At 42.8% G+C, this 20,982-nt stretch overlaps 1 protein-coding gene across 2 annotated transcripts in view; it reads left to right on the top strand.

The window, feature by feature from the left end:
* The window catches only part of ARSB (arylsulfatase B), a 24,055-nt gene extending 3,574 nt beyond the window's left edge, over positions 1–20,481 (top strand). Inside the window, exons 2-8 of one of the 2 annotated variants that reach the window (XM_018571922.1) lie at positions 1,449–1,635; positions 5,015–5,205; positions 7,258–7,465; positions 15,991–16,234; positions 18,370–18,440; positions 19,329–19,460; positions 20,208–20,481. In XM_018571922.1, coding sequence (XP_018427424.1) covers positions 1,449–1,635; positions 5,015–5,205; positions 7,258–7,465; positions 15,991–16,234; positions 18,370–18,440; positions 19,329–19,460; positions 20,208–20,464 — 1,290 coding nt within the window. In that variant the 3' untranslated portion in view covers positions 20,465–20,481. Of the gene's footprint in view, positions 1–1,448; positions 1,636–5,014; positions 5,206–7,257; positions 7,466–15,990; positions 16,235–18,369; positions 18,445–19,328; positions 19,461–20,207 lie in introns of both variants that reach the window. The other variant, XM_018571923.1, reaches the window with a different exon arrangement.
* Positions 20,482–20,982: the final 501 nt, after the last annotated feature.

The raw sequence follows: 20,982 nt of genomic DNA, 5'->3' as shown, positions 1-20,982 counted from the left end.
GAGGAGGGAGCGCTGTCATTTCAGGATGGCCGAGCGTGAGGAGAGAGAGAGCCGCCGGCTGTCAGGTCCTGGCCAAACGGCTCTCTCCTCAACGCTCGGCCATTCTAAAGCTGACAGTTCCCTTCTCCGCACCCCCCTCCCCCAGCCAGCTTCAACGCTTCACTTCTGTTCCTCATGAGGGCCCAGGACCGGCACGGCTGGTGTTCCTGCATCGATCGGAGGGAGATCAGCAAGCTTCCAGCCGCTGATCACTTTCGGGTCCAGTGATCGGGGAGAGATGTGTATTACATCACTTCCGGTGTCATTGTTTCTCTGGCTCCTAGAGCCAGGAGAGGAAGCTGGTGAAGCAGATATCTGCTTCATCAGCTTCTTTGGCATCCCTAGGTGACATTAGGGGGTCTGAAAGACCCCTGATATCTTCATAAAGAGCACCAGTCACATCATATCTGCTATTACATACGGGGCATATTAGCCCCTTTATGATCGCAATAACGTTTAGTGTAAAACAATTAAGAAAATAAAGTAACATTAAAAAATGCACAAAAAAAGTCCCCCCACGTACATGCACATACAAGAGTAAACACGTGTCGGGTGTGCCTATGCACAAAAATGAAAATTGTGCCACACATGTTACATATCCCCACAAACGTTGGATTGAGAGGAATAATTATAGGGGCATCAATCACGGTTAACACTAAACTGATGACCAGAAAAAGCTTTTAAAGTGTTGGCTATAGGAAATTTGGGGTATTTGCGGTTTCACGGACATATGCAATTTGAAATCTTGACATGTTTGGTATCAATTTAGCCGATGTGACTCCATCTATTATATTTTACCAAAAAATTGGGTATTATATTCTGTTTCTGTGCAATAAATTTCATTCTAGTGTATTTTTTCCTAAAAATACTGGACTGATAAACATTTACTCAAATACCGTCGTGTGACATAAAAAAATTGCAACTAGCTTTTTTTTTCTACAGGGCCTTTGCTTTCAGAAAATATATCATTGTTTGGGGCTTTTAAGCTGTTTTGTAGCCAAAATGTCAGATTTTATCATGTGTGTGCAAATAGTAAGAATTTGCTCCGGACAGCAAGTGGTTAATACAGCATAACAGAGCACCAAAGGTAAGCGGGAGGAAAAAAGTTTAAAATGTTATTAGGAGGGTGAAGTTCCTCATCAAACGATGACACTGGCCTCTGGGCAGAATTGACAGATTTTAGTAACAGACCCAGATTTCCTAATAAGAACTTCTCTATCATCAGTTTCCATGCAAAGTCCTGGAACAAGGCATGGGATCAGGTATTTATGGTAAATTCCTTTCACATTCAGTGTATTATTCTATTTGTGAAGAGTATTCATGTTAAACTAATCAATAAATCTTTCTACGTTGATCTTTATTCATATTTGCTCTCTAATTAGGGTTTTCACCTTTTTTCTGATGTGTAGATTCACACAGGATTGCAGCATCAGATCATATGGCCCTGTCAGCCACATTGCTTGCCTCTGGATGAGAAACTTCTACCGGAGCTACTTAAAGATGCCGGATATGTCACACATATGGTGGGAAAATGGCACCTCGGCATGTATAAGAAAGACTGTCTGCCAACCCGAAGAGGATTTGACACTTACTTTGGTAAGATGAGGTTTAATTTCCTATTAGTAGATTTTTACATACTGTATATTACTGAGGGCCTTTGTGTGAGCCACCTATCTAAGTTCAGTACCAATTTTCCATTCCATACCGTTCATGTGTGAAAGTGTGACTTTATACCAGAGTTGCTGTCAGGGCAGCCATCAGGGGGGTACGGCTGATACTCATGTAATGGGCCCGGGCAGCCTGGGGGGCCAGCCTGGGACCCTTACATGATTATCGGCTGACGGTGAAGAGCGAGGAGGCGGACGGGCCCCTGCAGCGGAAGCCTGGCACTTGCAGCGCAGGGCCCAGCACTGCCGCTCCATCGGCTTCGAGACAAGCTGGGGCCCCATCAGCGACGCTGCTCGTGACGTCACTTCCGGCCAGTACGGCGGCAGAGGAGGCATGGTGTGCAGGAAAGAGGAGCTAGGGAGGGGGATGCAGCCCTGACCAGCCTACCTTGGAACCCCTTCAGAGCCCACTATAGACAGTCTCAGATGGGCTGTGCAGCATCTATGGTGGGCTCTGCAGGGTCACTCTCAGGTGAGTCCAGCGCGTCACTAAGCCCTGAGTCCAGCGCGTCACTAAGCCCTGAGTCCAGCGCGTCACTAAGCCCTGAGTCCAGCGCGTCACTAAGCCCTGAGTCCAGCCTGTCACTGAGTCCAGCGCGTCACTTAGCCCTGAGTCCAGCGCGTCACTTAGCCCTGAGTCCAGCGCTTCACTAAGCCCTGAGTCCAGCGCTTCACTAGGCCCTGAGTCCAGCGCATCACTAGGCCCTGAGTCCCGCAAGCATTGGAAAAAGATGCTCTGACCTTAGATTGGCCGTTCCAGATGGATGCCTTTCCTCCAGTGCCACTAATATTAAGATTCCTTTTACCTTTGTATAAATGGGATCTGCTATTAGTCCTAGACTTTCTAGCTCCTAAGGTATTTTTGAAGATTTGTAGATTGCAGCATTGGGGTTCAAAGAGCCTTTCACGACCTTCTTCACAGGCAGAGTGGTAATGGTACCTATGCAGGGGTTCACCCCCAAGGGTTACCATGAACATTTATCTAAATCTAGAGATAGATAGTGTTCCCAACTTTCCATTTGGCAAATGATCATCAGGTGAGCCAACTGGTTGTCAACAAATCTTTACAAGCCTGCATTGATGCTTTTGCATCAGATGACCAGATCATCTTTTTTTATCCCTTCGGATGCAATTAAGGGAGCCAAGTCTTCCAGTGCAGTCACTGGAAGGTGAAAACTATGGTGTTGTCCCACAATGCTATAGGGTCGGCTGTTCCACAATCTGTAGCAGTGCACTCTACATGGATGTTTCAGCATCATTGGCAGCAGTAGGTGGAGTCTCCTGGAGGGCCTCCACAGCTGGAGAACCAGAGGTTCCCCACTAGACATGTGTGATTCGTTCCGAATCAAAATTCGGACGAAGTTTCAGGAAATTCGTGGATTCGGAGCATCCGAATTTCCGAAATGTACCATGTCCGAATTCATCCGAAAGCATCCGGATCCGAAATTTTGGATTCGGAATTTCGTATTCAGTACGAATTTCGTCCTAATGGAAACGAAATTAGAAATTTACAATACTGATAACAAAAAAAATAATAATATATATAAATCAAATAGTGAGGGTCTAGCATTGAAAGTGAACAGTGGCGACTCTAGGAACAATATATAGGGTTACATTTTTCTTTAGAATAAAGAGTCCAAAATATAAAAACAGCAATTATAACATAGCTTTAGCTTTATATTATGTTAACAGGGTGCAGATAAGATACCACAGTCAAAACTGGGGGGCACTGATAATTTTCACCACTAAATCATACCTGTCATTAAAATGGGCCTGTCATCCACACCGCACATTACTATGTTTTGTTGCTGTAGAGCTTTGTGATACACATGATCCAGGCACAGTGTGAAGGATGGAGTGCCCCAGACTTAAAGGGTTATCAAACCCTCACTATTTTTGCATATATCTACTGCCAGCAAGCAGTAGATATATGCAGAACGATGAAAAAAAAAAAAACTTTTGCAAAGGGTTAATACCTATTCTGTGTCTCCACGGCGCGCTCCCGTCGGAATATCTGAAAATTTCTTGGGCGTCCGCAAAAGATCTTGGGGTGGGCGCATGCGCAGTTCAGATGTTCAGCCAGGAGAGGAGGAGAGACACAAGGTAAGTCTAAGGAGAAGCGTACACCCGCACAGACTCCATGGGACATCAGAGAAGAGGAGGACAGAGGAGTCAGCGCTGGATCGGAGACCCGCAGCGGTGCTGGAGGGACAGCTAAGAACTACAGGAAAGAAGAGGATGATCGGATTAAGAGGCATCATTTAAAGCAAGTCCTTACACTAACATTATCCTTTAATAGTACTTTTCCTGACTACATATATACGTGGCACCTAGAAGATATGTTGTCCGCACACCATTCTGCTTCGGAATGTCTTTTTTATTTGTATTCCTTTAGCATGACAATATGCTACCCTGCCCCAAGTGTCAGGATGAGGAGGGGTGGGCTGTGAAGGAGCTTCATCCATTCGTTCATTGCTTACAGCTCCCTTACCTGCCCTGTAGAGGTGCCTGGACCGGAGTGACATCACATTCTGGCTTCCGGCACCTCTGCAGGGGCATGCAAGGGAGCTGTACAAACAATGCACGTATGGATGGAGCTCCGTTACAGTACAGCAGCCTACACTGCCCCCCAGGCTGAGGATCCACTCCAGTTCTCATTAAGTAGGAAGACTGGGTTGAGCTTAAAAAAACAAAGAAAAACGTGTGTGTGAGAGTGTCTGTCTGTGGTTGTGTGTGTCTGTCAGTGTTTTTGAGGGCACCTACCATGCATTCTGGTGTGGGAGGTGTATTGCATTGCCACTCATTTGAATGACACCCCAAACGCACCTCCCACCCACAGTTCGTACACTCTCATCGGAACGTGCGGTACCCATAATGCCATGTGTTCTATTGCAGTGCCACTTAGGTCACGACTTAATGACCAAGGACAAATGTGGGTCCTGGGGTTACACAGGTTGAGAACCACTGCTCTAGACCTTGTCCCAGCATTCATGTTTTTCTTTTACTATCTTCCTGTAACAGGAAACTGCTTATATAACTCCCTGTGAAAGATCAATATTTATGGTTTTTCTTTGTCTGTGGGGAACTGACTACCAATAACTTACTGAAACACATAGGGGGCCATTTAGTAATGTTGTAACTCACATTTTACACAACGTTTACACAAAATTCACCCATTTTTAAAAAATTATGTGGAAATGGATGAAACTTGGGTGAAAACACTGATAAATTGAACCCATTGTAGTGAAGTAACAGTGACAACTACTATAATTTTGTTTGTACATATTTTTATTTCTCCTGCATTTCAGGATATCTTCTTGGGAGCGAAGACTATTACAGCCATGAGAGATGCTATGAAATTGCTTCTCTGAACAAAACAACGTGTGCCCTTGACTTTCGGGATGGAGAAGCACCAGCCAAAGGGTACGACAAGAAATACTCCACTCACCTATTTACAGAGAGAGCTGTGGATCTCATCACTAATCACAAGCCTGAGAAGGTGTGCACAACTGTAATTATATAATGTTCCAACCGTATGCCTGTGTAAACCTATATTCATTTAAAACCCGGTCAACTGTCAACACGCACATAGAGGTACCTGCATGTACTCCTAAATACTCTGCAAAACAGCTTCAGAGCCACAAAACCTAGGGCACACCATTATGAATACACAGAATGCCATCCCTGAAATCAAGATGAGCTCTACCGTCTACAATACGCTTGGGACCTACTGTACAACATCATGTTATGCTCTGACATCTTTATCAACTTAGGTTTCCTTGCATTCAGCCATAGAGCTTTCTGGCTGCATGTATAGTGACTGTTATATTTAAAGGAGAACTATGAGATGAGTGATTTCAACTCACCTCATAGTTCTAGCCGACCTGTGACAATGAGACTGTCACAGGTCAGCTCAGTAGATCGAAAGGTGAGAGAACACATACCGGCGTTCGCTCACCTCTGGATCCTGTCACGGCTCTCTGCCGTGACAGGGGAGGGGCTGGATTCCCCCCACTCCGATCCGCCAGTGCTGACTGGCGGAACGGACGGGGAAGGGGGTGGGTACAGCTCGCTCTGCTTCTAGATAGGCAGAGCCAGCTGTCAGTCACGCAGCTGGGCGGATCCCGGCACAATTGTGGGGATCCGCTTCAGCTGCGTCGTCTCAGTATACCGCGAGCAGCAGCTCGCGGTATACTGCGGCGTCTCAGTATACCGTGAGCTACAGCTCGCGGTATACTGAGCCTAGGGTGATGGGAGGACGCTAGTTTGTGTCCTCCCGTTACCCTAAGGAGAACTATGGGGAAAAGCCTTAACCCCCTTTAAATGGTTGGTTGTGTTGGGCACATATACAGTACAGCATCATGTGTCACGTGTGGCTGGTCAGGTCAACATCATGTTTGCTTTGTTGATTTTATATTGGTTTTGGCTAGCTTTTGCCAACTCCTGTACACTTCTCCCATACACTTCTCCTCGCCCAGCTCTTAGCAACCAGGGACACTTTGGCGGCATCCCCCTGGCTCCTAGCAGCCAGTGACAATGTCAATTTTCTGTATATACGCCTCTGGACACAATTATCTTTATGAGTATTTGTTGCACTTTATACTTGCTTGGCAACATTTTGCTATGTACTGTCTCATGGAGAGCTTTCTGTTTCATTTTAACAGTAAATCTACCTTTTTTTGGGGGGATGGCTAGCTTTTAAACAACCATATCATTTTAAATGTACGTGATATTTATGTTAGACACATTTTATAGCGTATGTTGTATTGTGTGTTTGTAATAAGATGTAGGTAAAGCATATCTAAACCCAAAAGCAAAAAAAATTAAATATGGAAGCTGACCCATTCCTAAATGTGGTGGCTGCATTAGTTTCTTTTTTAGTTTTTTTTTTTCCACTTTAATTGCAGTTGGTGATCTGGCCAGAAAATCTGTTATTTATAATTTCCCTTGAACAAACCATGCTGTCCAACAAAGGTGGCAGATAGGGGGTTGAGACAAACCATTTAACATTGGTAGGGGTGCTTACAATGTGCAGCTTTTATTCATTTATGTAAAACCTTTATCCCAAAATGGAAAAAAAAACTTCAAAGTTTTAGCCGGAGTTCTAAATTTCATTTATTACTCAAGTCCATCTAAATCTGCTAGAGCGCCTAACACTACCCTCTCCACAGGGTGGCAATGCTGCTGTCCAAAACTAATGCACATTTAAGGATTGGTAAGGTGCAATGCATTAAGTGTTTTTTTTTTTAATTTAGATACACTTTTCAATATTTTTGGTTTTATGTTTTACTGTACCCCGTATCTAATTCCGTTGAACGCGGAACGCATGTAGCAAAATTTGCTACATGAGCTTTTTTTGCCACGTTTGTCACATGTTCAGGACCCCATTGAACTCAATGAGGATGTGTGGCAAACTTAGCACACAAGCGCGCGTGAACGTGACGCTCGTTCCAAGAACGCCAGGAATGCATTTACAATTAAAACTTAATTTTTCTATCATAACTTTGATACCGGTGTGGCTGGTTTTCACAGGTCTCTTAACTTCTTGCAGCCTCTCTTCCTCTATCTGGCTTTCCAGTCAGTTCATGCCCCTCTACAAGTTCCTGAGGAGTATGTAGAGCCTTATAGCTTCATCAAGGACAAGAACAGACGCCTATACGCTGGAATGGTGTCTGCAATGGATGAGGCGGTTGGAAATGTCACAGCAGCGTTGCAGCAGAAAGGACTCTGGGACAACACAGTTTTGATCTTCTCTACAGGTAAACCTAAAGTTTAAGAACATGGCAACCAATGGGGATGTTTATGTTAACTGAGATTTCCCTGAAATCAAAGATTTTAAACCAGCTGAAGAATGCCTAAAGTGCAAGTACAAGCAAACTGTTTAAGTGTTGCTATATCCAACACTTTTTTTTATTTTGGAAAGAGTAGAGAAAGCTAAAAACCATCAAAAACCCATGAGTTTATTTTTGTGGTCTGTCCTGTTTGGGAGGTTTCACTTCTTGTCCCAGAGACGCAACGATGTCTTCTTCGAAAGAGTTTCTCTCACTTCTTGTACTGGTGACAACTGTAATCTTCATATTTATGAATACTCTCCATAATAATGAATTTCCCATTACTTTCTGTCCCGTTGACAATGGTCACCTGGACAAATAAAGAAGAGGAATCTCTCCAATGGGCACCCAGACAATAATCAAGATTTAACAGGTCAAATTCTATGCTGTATTTAAAACTAATAATAAAAAGATTTGACAACACATACACTTTAAATACAAGCTTAAAATACATTTTTGGTCAGTGTTTTACCTGCCAAAGACTTTGTAGCTCATTACAACTATAGCTTCTGCCAAATTTGCTAAATGGACACAAATGATGATATTGATTCAATGACCAGTGAGCACGCTGGAGCAGACAGATGACATAGGAAGAGCTGAGGACAATAGGACATGTTTTTTCAGCAATATCTGTAGTATGAAATCATTGGGATTCTGGTGCACAGATCTCACTGATTGGGGTGGGGGAGGGTACATAGGACAAGCAGGAATCTGGTGGTGATGCATTCAGCCATTGTATTGGAAACTGAAATACGTTTTGGATGAATAATATTGTAGAGTGGGGTTTGGCTGTAAAATGTAGTTAAAATTACATGATTTGTACTTCAATTAATGTCATAAACACTTACATTGAGTATGATTTTATGCATGGCTGTTATATTCCTTACTTACCACTGGAGAGCACCAAACCCCCATAATTTTTATTTTATTTACAGTGAAGCTAATACTGTGAACAAACTTAGCTTATATAAAATGTTTAAAATTATCCATAAAATATTTTTTTCTCTATCTATGAGGCACCTCTGTGGGTTGAATTAGCGGCAATAGTGGCTTATATAGTAGACCCACGAGCCCCGACTGACACAGTGTGTTTGACCCTCCAGCGTTCGCGCCACACACCGCACAGATACACACTCCAGTGCGGTTTCCAATTGCCGGGCAAGATCTCTCTCTCCCCCTTCTCTCTCCAGTTACCGCGGCTCGGCCCGGCCAGCCACAGACGCGGACTGGGGATACTCTGGGGATACCCTGGACACTCCAATCTGATAGTATATTGACTACCATCGTCATCCTTATGTGAATGCAGGGACTCTGGATGCTCACCTGTGACAACACAACCGTAAGTCACACATTCACCACTTCTATCCTAACCATTTAGCCAGTCACAGCAGGCTGTGCAGCATTTACCTATTTATTTATTCATGTCTCATCCCAGGTAGTTGAACTCTTCTTTTGTACTGTTTTCATGAATGTCCCTGGTTAGCTGTTAACCAGGGACGCTGATCTCTCTGCAAGTGGCCGGAGCAAGCCGTAAGATCATGGCTGGCTCCGCCCAGCTGTCAGAAGCAGTCTGTCAGCCGCTCGGCCAGCTTCGGCTTTCAGCGCGGCTCAGCCGAGCCAAGGCATATGCGTTCGGCTCGACTGAGCCGCTCGGCCACGTTCCGGAGCTGTATGGGCTATAGTGTATAGCCCGTACAGCAGCCCTTCGGTTCTACTGAACCGAAGGGGTCCTGGGGCCGAAGCTAGCCGAAGGATCGGCCGAAGCTACGGCTAGATCCTTCAGCTGCTTCGTGAATAGACCCCTTAGTAAAATATTTAACTGTACTCTGAAAAAAAACCTGTACTTTACCCATTTGGGGTAGAGAAACAAGGTGGCTTTAATGCCCCCTTCACTCTCCCAACTCCTCCCCAGCAACATATACCGTACTTATAGTACCTTCCTTCCAGAATACCTGATACTTCTGTGTATAGAGGACGAGGAGCAGTGCCATCATTGTTACATGGGTAGAATCCATAGCCCTGTGTAAACTGGAAGGAGCAGAGTGGAGTGAAGGAATGATCAGTATGTTTGAATGGGTAGAGAGGGTTAAGGGGAACCTGCTGCTTTGCCCGGCATGGCAAAGTATTAGGAAATGTAGAGCTCTATTTTTCCAGTCCTTGCTGTAATTATGCTTTTCCAGTTTTTCAAATCTCAGAACAATCTGACTCAAGCATCCTGGAGGTGGCATGGCATCCAGAAATGTGATTCTTTTAAGGATCTAATTACCTTTCTGCCAGGCAAACAGAAAGACAGCCCTATCTGACCTATCATTGCATGTACAGTACATCTTGAAATCTATGCATTATTTTTTTAATAACTTGGGTTTCTCTTGAAATGGAAGGTTGCTGAATGACAAACTGGCACAAGGTCACATTATGAAAATAAGAAAAAAATAGTAATCCATAAGGAAGAGATAGCAAAAATCACTGAATACACCTTCCAGCCTGGTATACAAAAGCCAGATGCCATTGCTTAAACCAACAACCTCTGAAGAGGTTCAAAATGAGAAAAAAATTAAAGCACTATAGAAAAAAACTTCACCACTGTTATTTTATTAATCTCTGATATCCAAAAATTACAGAAAGTATTTTTAATGTTTATTTGACTTAATCACATGTATGGAGCCACGTGTGGAAATCTCCTGCTTTGTCAGCATCCATGGAAAGCATACTTTCCATGGATGCTGTATTATTTTTTTGCAACTTCCCTATTGTTCTCCAAATTCAGTGCAACGATAAGTCTGGTGTTCACAGCATATGTTATAATGAAAAGAATAAGAAAAATGGGAGGTGGTATAGCAAATACTGAATTGTCACTGGTCAGATCATTTCCTAACACCCAACAATTATGTGTATAGCTGTAGATTGCAGGTGCTTAAATATGCGGATTACTGATTAAAAATGGTATGCTTTTTTGAATTATGATTTAATATACTTATTGGAGGTAGATATTTTATTAGCAAAAAGAGTCACACTAAGCAATCAACCAGTGCTAACATACACTTTAGATTGTGACCAGCCAAGCATGCAAATCCCTGCCATTGGATGATTTTAATTGACGAGTGATCTTGGTACATAGAAGTTCTTATTGCATGAGCTTGCATGTTTGTGACAATGGAGAAGGGATGGAGATCCCACTAGGTCCTGACTTTTCAAAGCAGAACAATAGCAATCAGCCACTCAAAATCTATCCCAACCAATGGTGATCAGCCACACAAAATCCATCCCAAGTAATAGTGATCAGCCACACAAATCAATCTTAACCAATAGCGTTTAGCCACACAAAATCCAACCAATGGTAATCAGCCACACAAACTTCATCCCAACCAATAGAATTAGGTCACACAAACTTCATCCCAACCAATAGAATTAGGTCACACAAACTTCATCCCAAACAATAGTGTTCAGCCATAAAAAATGAATGCCAACCAATAGCGATCAGCCACACAAAATCCATCCCAACAATGGTGATCAGCCACACAAACCTCATCACAACCAAAAGCGATAAGCCATACAAAATCAATGCCAACCAAACCAATAGCTCTCAGCCACACAAAATCCACAATGACTAATAATGATCAGCCACACAAAAAACATCCCAACCAATGATGATCGTCCACACAAAATCCACAATGACTAATAATGATCAGCCACACAAAAAACATCCCAACCAATGATGATCGTCCACACAAAATCCATCTGAACCAGTAGTGATCAGCCACACAAAATCCATTCTAACCAATGGTGATTGGCCACACAAAATCCATCTGAAGCAGTAGTGATCAGCCACACAGCCACACAAAATCCATCTGAACCAGTAGTGATCAGCCACACAAAATCCATCCTAACCAATGGTGATCAGCCACACAAAATCCATCCCAACCAATAGTGACTAGCCACACAAATCCATCCCAACCAATGATGATCAGCCACACAAATCCATCCCAACCAATGATGATCAGCCACACAAATCCATCCCAACCAAAAGCAATCATCTTCACAAAATCCATCCCAACCTTTTGTGTCTCTGATCCAGCCCAGACAGGAATCAACAGAGGAAAAAACACCAGCACTCCCTGGTTGAACTAATCTTTCATTACCTTTAAAGGAGAATTATGAGGCGAGTGATTTTCACTCAGCCTCATAATCTGGGCCGACCAGTGACATTGAAACTGTCACAGGTCGGCTCAGTAGATCGGGAAGTGAGCGAACACATACCGCCGCTTGCTCACTTCTCGATCTATCCGTGCATAGAGCCGTGACTGTCACTCATTCCTCCACGCAGGGATTCCCCCTTCCTCTGTCCGATCCTCCAGCGCTGACTGGCGGAACGGACGGGGGAGGGGGCGGGTACAGCTGGCTCTGCCTCTAGATAGGCAGAGCCAGCTGTCACTCACGCAGCTGGGTGGATCCAGACAGAATTGTCTGGATCCGTTCCGGCTGTGGCGTCTCAGTATACCGCGAGCTGCAGCTCGCGGTATACTGAGCTTTGGGTGACGGGAGGACGCTAGGAGAACTATGGGGAAAAGCCCTGACCCCATAGTTCTCCTTTTAATATATCTAAACCCAAGAACACAAACGTGATGTATATTGTATCTTACCAGTCCTGGATGTGGTGACTGCATTATTTATTTTTCTTTTTTACATGGTAATCCTGCTAGTAACACACTTCCTGTGCTAGAATTACAAAATGGACTCAATGTACTGCTGTGGAGGAGCAGTGTTGTCACCCTAAGGGAGAAGTGCAAAAAAAAACCTCCTCCTCTTCTCCATAGCATTAGGGGAAGTGCTCTGTAGTTCACAGAGAGCATTGGGACCAATGCTAACTGATATCAGCTCACAGGATTTCTTTCAAGATCAACAGAATATTTTTGACACTTATTGGAACAGATATAACATAACACTTTCAATTTTATATTTAGCTTACCAAAAGGGAGCAAATAGAATAAGGTTATTGTGGGGGTTTACATACACTTTAATTCTCTTTAGAATGAATTGCATTACTGTAGGTATAGATTCAGCCCACACAATGGTTTCTTAAAGATGTGAGGTGAATTATAAAATCAGAGACAATCTGTTGCATCTAAACTTCACCCACACAAGACTCATATTTTAATGATATCTTGATGCACAATACATTTTCTAATAGCAGCTTGGCGCTGAGCTCTGATAATTGTCAGAACACAGTATCACCTGCTGAGCAGCAGGCGTATTGTGACTCTCACTAGGTGGAAAGTATTGAGACTCACTAACACACGATGTTCCGCTCTGATGTTCTGGAAACAATGAGAAGGCCGGAGTTCTCTATATCTTCATGCTGAGAGCGGGCCGCAGCCTCTGTGCTGCAGCTGTCTTTGAAGCTCCACAGGTAGCTCAAGAAAATTCAGCCTGACCACGTTCACTGTGACAATATATAATTTTTTATATTTGGAAGATATGCAGGAATTGGTGCAGATGATACAAAGACTCTCTTGGAGGTACATGTAGCAGGGAGGTCACAACTAAATGTGCCTATAAATAAGGGTTTTTTATTTGCAGGATGCTGTGTTGTAGATACAGTTAATGGGACTTTAAGTGGGGAATAACTTATCTAATATTTTTCTCTTAAAAAGTCATCAACTTATTTATCGGCAAAGAACAATGTGCAAATTGCAGTAACTTGTAGCAAATCAGAATCCAGATTTCGTAGCACTGACATGAGTTATAGTAAACTGGTCACTTTGTCCATCCACCCTTTCCTACCGTTGCCAGCAGGAGCCCTTGGAAATACCCAGTACTATGGAGCATGGGGTGCAAATGTCTCTTTCCTTACTCCCACTATGCAGTACACGGCTCCTTTGTGGCCAATTAATAGGCCTACACTCTGTTACATGGGGGCAGAAGGAGTTTGTCCCTAACCCTGTGTAAGCTCTGATTACTTGGGACTCAGGAAGGCAAATTGAGCTGCTGGGTGTGCAGGGAAGGTAAACAGTAGAATGTAATTGTGGGGCAAAGTACCAGGTTCACTTTAACGTGTAAGCAACAGTAAAAACGAATGTATTTCTGTCACTGCCAATAAACTTTCTAAGTTCAACATGAAAAAGAAGTCATCAACTTGCGCAAAAAGATCGATTGTTTATGGACTATATATTGATAGTATCAAATGAACTCCAGTTATACTGGTAATTACTCCAGAGAAGATGTATGCACCGATCCTGCAGCCTGGTTGGTTGGATAGGGAAACATCCATATAACAGCACTGTAAAGAAAACATAGAAAACCGGCACACCGATCTAAGTGCAGTATAAAGTGACTATTTAATAAGGGTAAAAGTAATGCACTTACAGGATATTAAAAAACATCTCGCCTGTCACGCATCAGATGAAAGTCCCATCCCAACGCGTTTCAGAGGTTCACCTCCTTTGTCAAAGGAACCTCTGAAACGCGTTGCCTACTGACACCTGACGACCCGGAAGTACTCAGCAGCTGTGACCCTGCTTTGAGGAGAACCAGCCACAGCAGTGCTCAGCCACTGGATCAGACCTGTGTCTTCCAGCACAGGCGTCCTGGGATCTTTCTGGACTGAACTGGACTCTGCTTTCTCCCTATCCTGATAGCAATCTCGGACCAGCAGCTGAGATGGGACTTTCATCTGATGCATGACAGGCGAGATGTTTTTTAATATCCTGTAAGTGCATTACTTTTACCCTTATTAAATAGTCACTTTATACTGCACTTAGATCGGTGCGCCGGTTTTCTATGTTTTCTTTACAATAAACTTTCTAAGGGTGCCATGCTTTCAGCATTACACTAATTTAGGAGATAAATCCATTATCATCGGCCTATTCTCTACTTTATGCACTTTCCTGTGTCAAAAAATACACACACTTTTTCCCTTGCTATAGAGCAGTAACAAAAGGGTTAATGGGTAAGCCCAAAGTTCCAATATTGTAATCACCCAGCAGCTTGATTTCTGCATCTACTGTACACGGTGAACACTGCCTACCATTTGAGGCCACTTAGAGGGTATCCCCTCTCTACATGTCTTTGCCTTTTGTTTGACATGAGAGAAGGTGCAGGAGATCTGAGAACTCTGATGGGTAAATTTCAATGACACAGTCACAAAGTCATAAAATAAGCTATCCCATCAATATGTTGCCATAGGACTCATTCTAATGATGAAAAGTCTCAAGGACTCCATAAGCACAGAATTAGAATATGTGCCAGGGATGTCAGGGATTACATCTTGATCAATTAGGTTTCGTTTACTTTTTAAATTCTGACATGTTTTTTGATCATGCATTATCCAAAATAAGAGACCTCCATGACATTTCCACGATGCAAGTATGGTGTAGGTTACCCAGAAACCCATGGCATACATATCCATTTTTTGTGCATGCATGTTTGTATGTTTTCTATTCACTGTTCCTAGCTGCCTTTAAAACAAGTTACTGCAACACAATTGCTTTAGGTCCTATTAAAAAAAAGTCTACGATACAGCCCATAGATACATACATGCATAGCAATAAATGGGATTGGTGTGCTTAGGGTGTTCTTGAAATGATACTCATAGAGTGGAGAAGGACTAAAACCTATCTGGACAAGTGCTTACTGCCGTTACATCCAATGTAACATATACAGTAACACATGCCTAAAGTATATGTGTGTTTTGTGTTCCCATTCACACAGCATACCTAAAAATATATATATATATATTTTAATATTTCTTACCCTTGTTTCTTTGGAGCAGGATTGAACACAGGGGACTGCAAGCTATTCTGAGCAATGTCAAAGGACCAAACTGGGGACATTCAGTTTCTCCTTGTTTACTTCAAGCCTCAATATCTTTAACCCTTTGTTAGGACAGACAATGTGGAAATCTAGTTTACATCTGACAATGTTGATTATGGAAAACTTCAACTGCCCAGCCCCCTTGTCAACATTGCATAGTGGGGAAGCTAGGTAGGATTTTTAAGCAAGTAAATCACTTGAAAAGCTAGCAGGATTTTTTTAAAATATTATATTTTAAAATGTTATGTGAATGGGAACATGTAACAAATATAAAGTAGGTGTTATACTAATTTGGCTGCAAAAGAGGAAATTCACTTTAAGCTGTGTAGATCCGCTAAGGCATGCCTATTGTGTATGACATTTTGATATAGGTAGATCAGTTGTGTAATACCATTAAGTGTTTACATGCCTGGAATTCATTGCCATCAGATGGACTGAAGATGGCACTGAGTGGTGGAACATTTTCAAGAATAAACAGCAAAATCAAATATGTTTATTTTAACAAGTAGATGTCATGTGACCTTGATTAACGGAAACTTTATAGACTATTTTGTGTCAAATACTGCTAAAGTTAGAAAATGAGTTTACTTGCGTTAATCTCTCAGCATCCTGGCAGAGTGCTAACTCAAATTTTTTGCTCACAGATAATGGTGGTCAGACCTTAGCAGGTGGAAACAACTGGCCTCTGCGTGGGAGGAAGTGGACCCTCTGGGAAGGAGGAGTGCGAGGGGTGGGCTTTGTTACAAGCCCCTTGTTGGAGCAGACAGGAGTCACAAGCACAGAACTGATCCATATTTCAGATTGGTTGCCCACATTGGTGCATCTAGCAGGAGGATCTACCAATGGGACGAAACCGCTTGATGGGTTTGATGTATGGAAAACAATAAGGTATTTTTTCTTTACAGCATGGCATGGAATTTAAAATGTATCTAAAGCCCAAACGTTTTTTTTCAACATTTACAGTGGTAAATATAAAAACCCATGAGGCATTTTTATTGCTTTATGTGTCCCTGATAGGTAGATGCACTCTCTATTTGTCCTAGTGACCACTGTCATAGGGACTGAACATTTTGCGTTTTCACTAAAACAGGAGGTGAGGGGAAATCTACCAATAGTGACACTTGTTCCATTGACAACTAAGAAGAGATATATCTTAGAGATTGCTCCCCACTTCCTGCTGTGTCAGACTGAAAGTAAGGGAGATCTCCCCAATGGGACACATATGACAAAAAAACAAAAAACTATTTGGCTAATATATTTTAACATACTGTTCTTTGTTCTAGAGATAATCCCATTTAATGGGATACTTAAGGAGATGGGCAGAAACTATGCTATACGTTTTTCCCCAGCATGTTATATTTTTGTAACCAGCCCATGTGTGCCTTCCTGTCAGCTATATTTCTGGTGAATCAGCTAATAGTAGGGATGCACCGCTACCATTTTTTCCAGATCAAGCACGAGTAGCGATACTTTTCCTCATGTACTCGCCAATACCAAATACATTTTCTCACTCAGTTAGCGGGTCTTCAGCTGCACATCAGTTGTCGGTATTCATCAGACTCAAGGAGCTCGAACCAGTAGAACCATAAGGTAGAGAATCTAGTCACTGTTCCCCTTATAGAGCTAGTAAGATCTTCCATGTGTTTAATATCGTTAACTCGCTGGAGCCATTGTCAAATGGTGGGAGGGGATCACTGTTTCCACAAAAAGGGGACACAAGCCCTCGTAGCGTTCGCTAATAAGGATAGATTGTTTATAGCCCTTCAGGGGGCGGTGACTCTGGTGAAGCAGGAAAAATACATGGTCTATCGGTCTGTCTGTAAACTTTTGCATTATGTCTCTAACCTGGTTCCAGAAATTCGAGAGCAGTGGGCATGGCCAAAACACATGATACATGTCAGCCGGAGAGGAGCCACAGTGCCAGCAGGCACCCGGAACCTCAGGGAAGATCCCATGGAGCCTATCCGGGGTTCTGTACCATGTGGTCATTATTTTATAGCCAACCCTCCACGTATCTATTGCAGATTGACAACCCCAGGGACAGCTGTAAGATCTCTCGGCGGAGGTGAACTGGACCTCCAGGTCCCATTCCCGCCCCTCAAGGAAGGGTAGAGGCTGCCTAGGGTCCGGGAGAAGTAGTAATTTGTAGCTGAGTGAGAGTGTTATAGGCAGGGGACCAGTCCTGGAGCATTCTTGTTCAAAAAGAGAATAAGTTCGGGGAGGGCAGTGAGGATAGGTAGTGTTCCAATTGATGTAGTCTCCACAAGCCCAACGCAGCCAAGGAAGGGTCCGAAACAAGTTCGGAAGAGGCAGGCCAAGCAGATCTGCGAAGAAAGTGGAAAGCCCTGAACTTATCTTGCCACCCCAAACGGAGAAACAACGCATCCTGTAGACCTGAGGTCCGGCGTCCAAATGATTGGGTGTAAAGGGGAAACATATAGCTCCCTAGATTTGAAGGCCATTTTAGCTACTCTCAAAGTAGGGCCAATAGTCGGGTGTACCTGGAGTTGTGTCGGAACAGAACGTAGGCACCAAGGAAGGGTACGTAGAGGGATAGAGGAAAAGGACTGCTCCAGGGAAACCCAGGCCTTGAACTTTCCATGTCTGCACCAGTCTATAATTGTAGAAAGATGTACCGCCAGGTAGCATAAAAATACGTCTGGAATGGATCTTTTTTTTCTCTAGGCACCATTAATGCTCCATGACTTTGATCCCTAACTGGGAGTTGCAGTTTTGTTGGCAATCCCCTATCTGATTATGGCGCTTCATAGGACATTAATAATTTCTTCAGTGCAAACTTTACATGAACATTATAGTACATAAATTGTGCACCTAATACAGATGTAGATTATTTGCCTTGTATAGTGTGTAGTTGCTGTGATATGTGTATCTGCAACTGGTTTCCTCTCAAGGGAATTGCCCAATTGTGGTAGAGTATGCAAAAAGAATACACTGCTAGCATACATTATACACTGCTAGCATACATTAAAGTAAAGTTATTCCTGTTCTGTATTTTGCCCTAGTGAAGGAAACCCATCCCCGAGAATAGAGCTGCTACATAATATAGACCCTCTCTTTGTGGACACATCTCCATGTAAGTAACATGCTCTTTACAAAATGAATGGTCTTTGAGCTTTTCCTGAATGCTGCATCAGTATATTTTCTGCACGTACAGTTACCAATAAGTTTCAGTGATAAAGGGTTGTCAAGCACTCCTTGACAACCGCCATATAAAAATTATACACCCCCATGGGAATTGTTGACTTTTTTAAAACATATTTGAACAGGCATACATGAGGTCTTCACAAGAAAAATGTTGCCTTTTCATTCATTTATTCAGCAAAAGTACCAAAAGATGTAATGTGTACTGTGGAAAAAGTACATCCTTGGCATCAGATGTGGGCATTGCTCCCCCTTTAGCAGCAGTGACTGCTTGTAGGCATTTTGCATACCTGCCCCCCAGTCTCTAACATGACATGAAAATTGTTGACCACTTCTCCATGCAGTATCCCTTCATCTAAAAGAGGTTTGAACTGCCCGATTCAAAATCCCTTTACCAAATTTTAGGTGGGAACCAAATCGGGGCTTTGAATAGGTCAGTTCATAACTCACATGCCATCTGAGCATACTCATCACACAAGGCACAGCTAATGGAATTGATTGGCACCCCTTTGGCTCCTGCTTGTTGACAGGTAAATACAGCAACATATTTTGAGTGTACAAGCCAATGGGTAGCCCATTTTGGGCACAAATAGCTAGATTGACTAGCCAGTATTGACAGATTCAATAAATAAAAATGGCCCTGGGGCTTAGCTGTGCTTATGGGACTATCTCCTGTATCCTGTTAGTATCTTTAGTGTATATTACACAACTGACAAGTGATCTGTGGTTAGCTGGGGTTGGCATGATAGCTTAGTCTTTACATTGATGGTAAATAAAGGAATTACATGCTGAAAGCTCTTTGATACCAATTATTTCTTAGGTTCTGCAAATAATGAAACCAGAAATCCCTTGTCCAGCACCATTGTTCCCAAATATGAATATTCATTGTTCAATGTATCAGTTCATGCTGCTCTTCGACATGGGAAATGGAAACTGCTGACTGGATATCCAGGTACTATTTATATGCTTCACTTGGAAATGTTTACACAAAGCATTCAAATATAAGGACTGTAGGTTCGTGCACTGATTTTCTTTGCTTTCAAGGACTGTGGAATTTCATTGCAGTGGTATAGACTGAACTTTCTGGGCCCCTATGACAGAAGTGCATTAGGACCTGTCCTCTGCCTCAACCTCCCTGTAGATCCTTCAGCATCTAGTAACCTCATCATGCAGAATCTCCCATATGGTACCACCCATACCCAAACTCCCTGCATGCAACATCTCTGCATTTAACATTCCTGCTCCTTCCCCTGCATCAAGCATCCCTGCCATCCTTTCTGCATCCAAATCCCCAACCATCCCACTGTCCCATCCCTACATCACCTACCATCCATCCACCTGCGAGCACTTCTAGGGGAACAGATGCAATTGTATTTGTGGCATACTCTCAAACACTTGGTACATGGTTCAAGGTCATATACTTTCACCTAAATATCAACAAAAACGGTCTCATTTTTCTGTATTTAGACTATATTATATATTGTACATAATACATTAAACAGCCTTGTGATAGATTGAGGTGGCACTCACTGAGAGCCTGCTAAACTTCACAGTGTTTTGTGCAGAGGTGCATGCATCAATCAAAGTGTGATCACCAAGTCTTGCAGTTTAATACTGCATGTGTTTGTATAATTCCTAATTGTGTGAATTCAGTGCTATGGTTTTTATTTTTCTTAATTTCTATCTTCTCTCTGAAAAGGTTGTGATCATTGGTTTCCCCCACCAAATGCCACAGACATTCCTTCACTGGACTCTTGGAAAAAATCTCTCTGGCTGTTTGATATCGTGAGCGATCCCGAAGAGACTCGTGATGTAGCAGACCAATACCCTGGTGTGGTGAAGAAGCTTCTCTACCGTCTGGAGTATTATTACAATAATTCAGTGCCAATTATCTACCCAGATGATGACCCAAAGTGTGACCCCGAAGCCTCTGGCGTGTGGGGGCCTTGGGAGTAATAGCTTACTACAATAAAAAGTGAACTCAGTGATGATTTTAAGCAAAATCTTTGAAATAGGACTTAAGACAATCTCTGCTTAAATATTGATTAACCTTTTTAAGATAGGAGCTCTGTGAGAGCCAGATGTGTTGGAATACTGCCACAACACAATATCCTTTTCTGCCACAATTGCCTCTCTAATGATACTCTCACAGCTGGAAGAAGAGCCTACATTAGACTTTGCTGGATTTTATATTATATTAAAAATAAGTTTATAGCAAGATATCTGTCAGCAGTTAGACATATCCTAGTGATTGCTCAGTGGTTCACACCATCCATTTTTCTGTAGACCTGGCATCATCTCCATCACTTTACAGGTATCACAGAGTCCTGACTTTGGGGCTACTGCAGTACAGATGAAGCTGCTCCCAAATCATTAGCCAGCAAAGTGCACACATGTAACTGGAAGGAAGGGAAGAGGAGGTTTTGCACTTAAAGAGACTCTTACACTTTAACAATACTGAAAGCTCCTGACAG

The sequence above is a fragment of the Nanorana parkeri genome, unplaced genomic scaffold (genome assembly GCF_000935625.1).
Source record: "Nanorana parkeri isolate BGI_ZX_2015 unplaced genomic scaffold, ASM93562v1 scaffold1867, whole genome shotgun sequence".
In the NCBI taxonomy this organism is placed as follows: Eukaryota; Metazoa; Chordata; class Amphibia; order Anura; family Dicroglossidae; genus Nanorana; species Nanorana parkeri.
The sequence above is the reverse complement of the archived record's forward strand: the minus strand, read 5'-3'. Positions and strand labels throughout refer to the sequence as shown.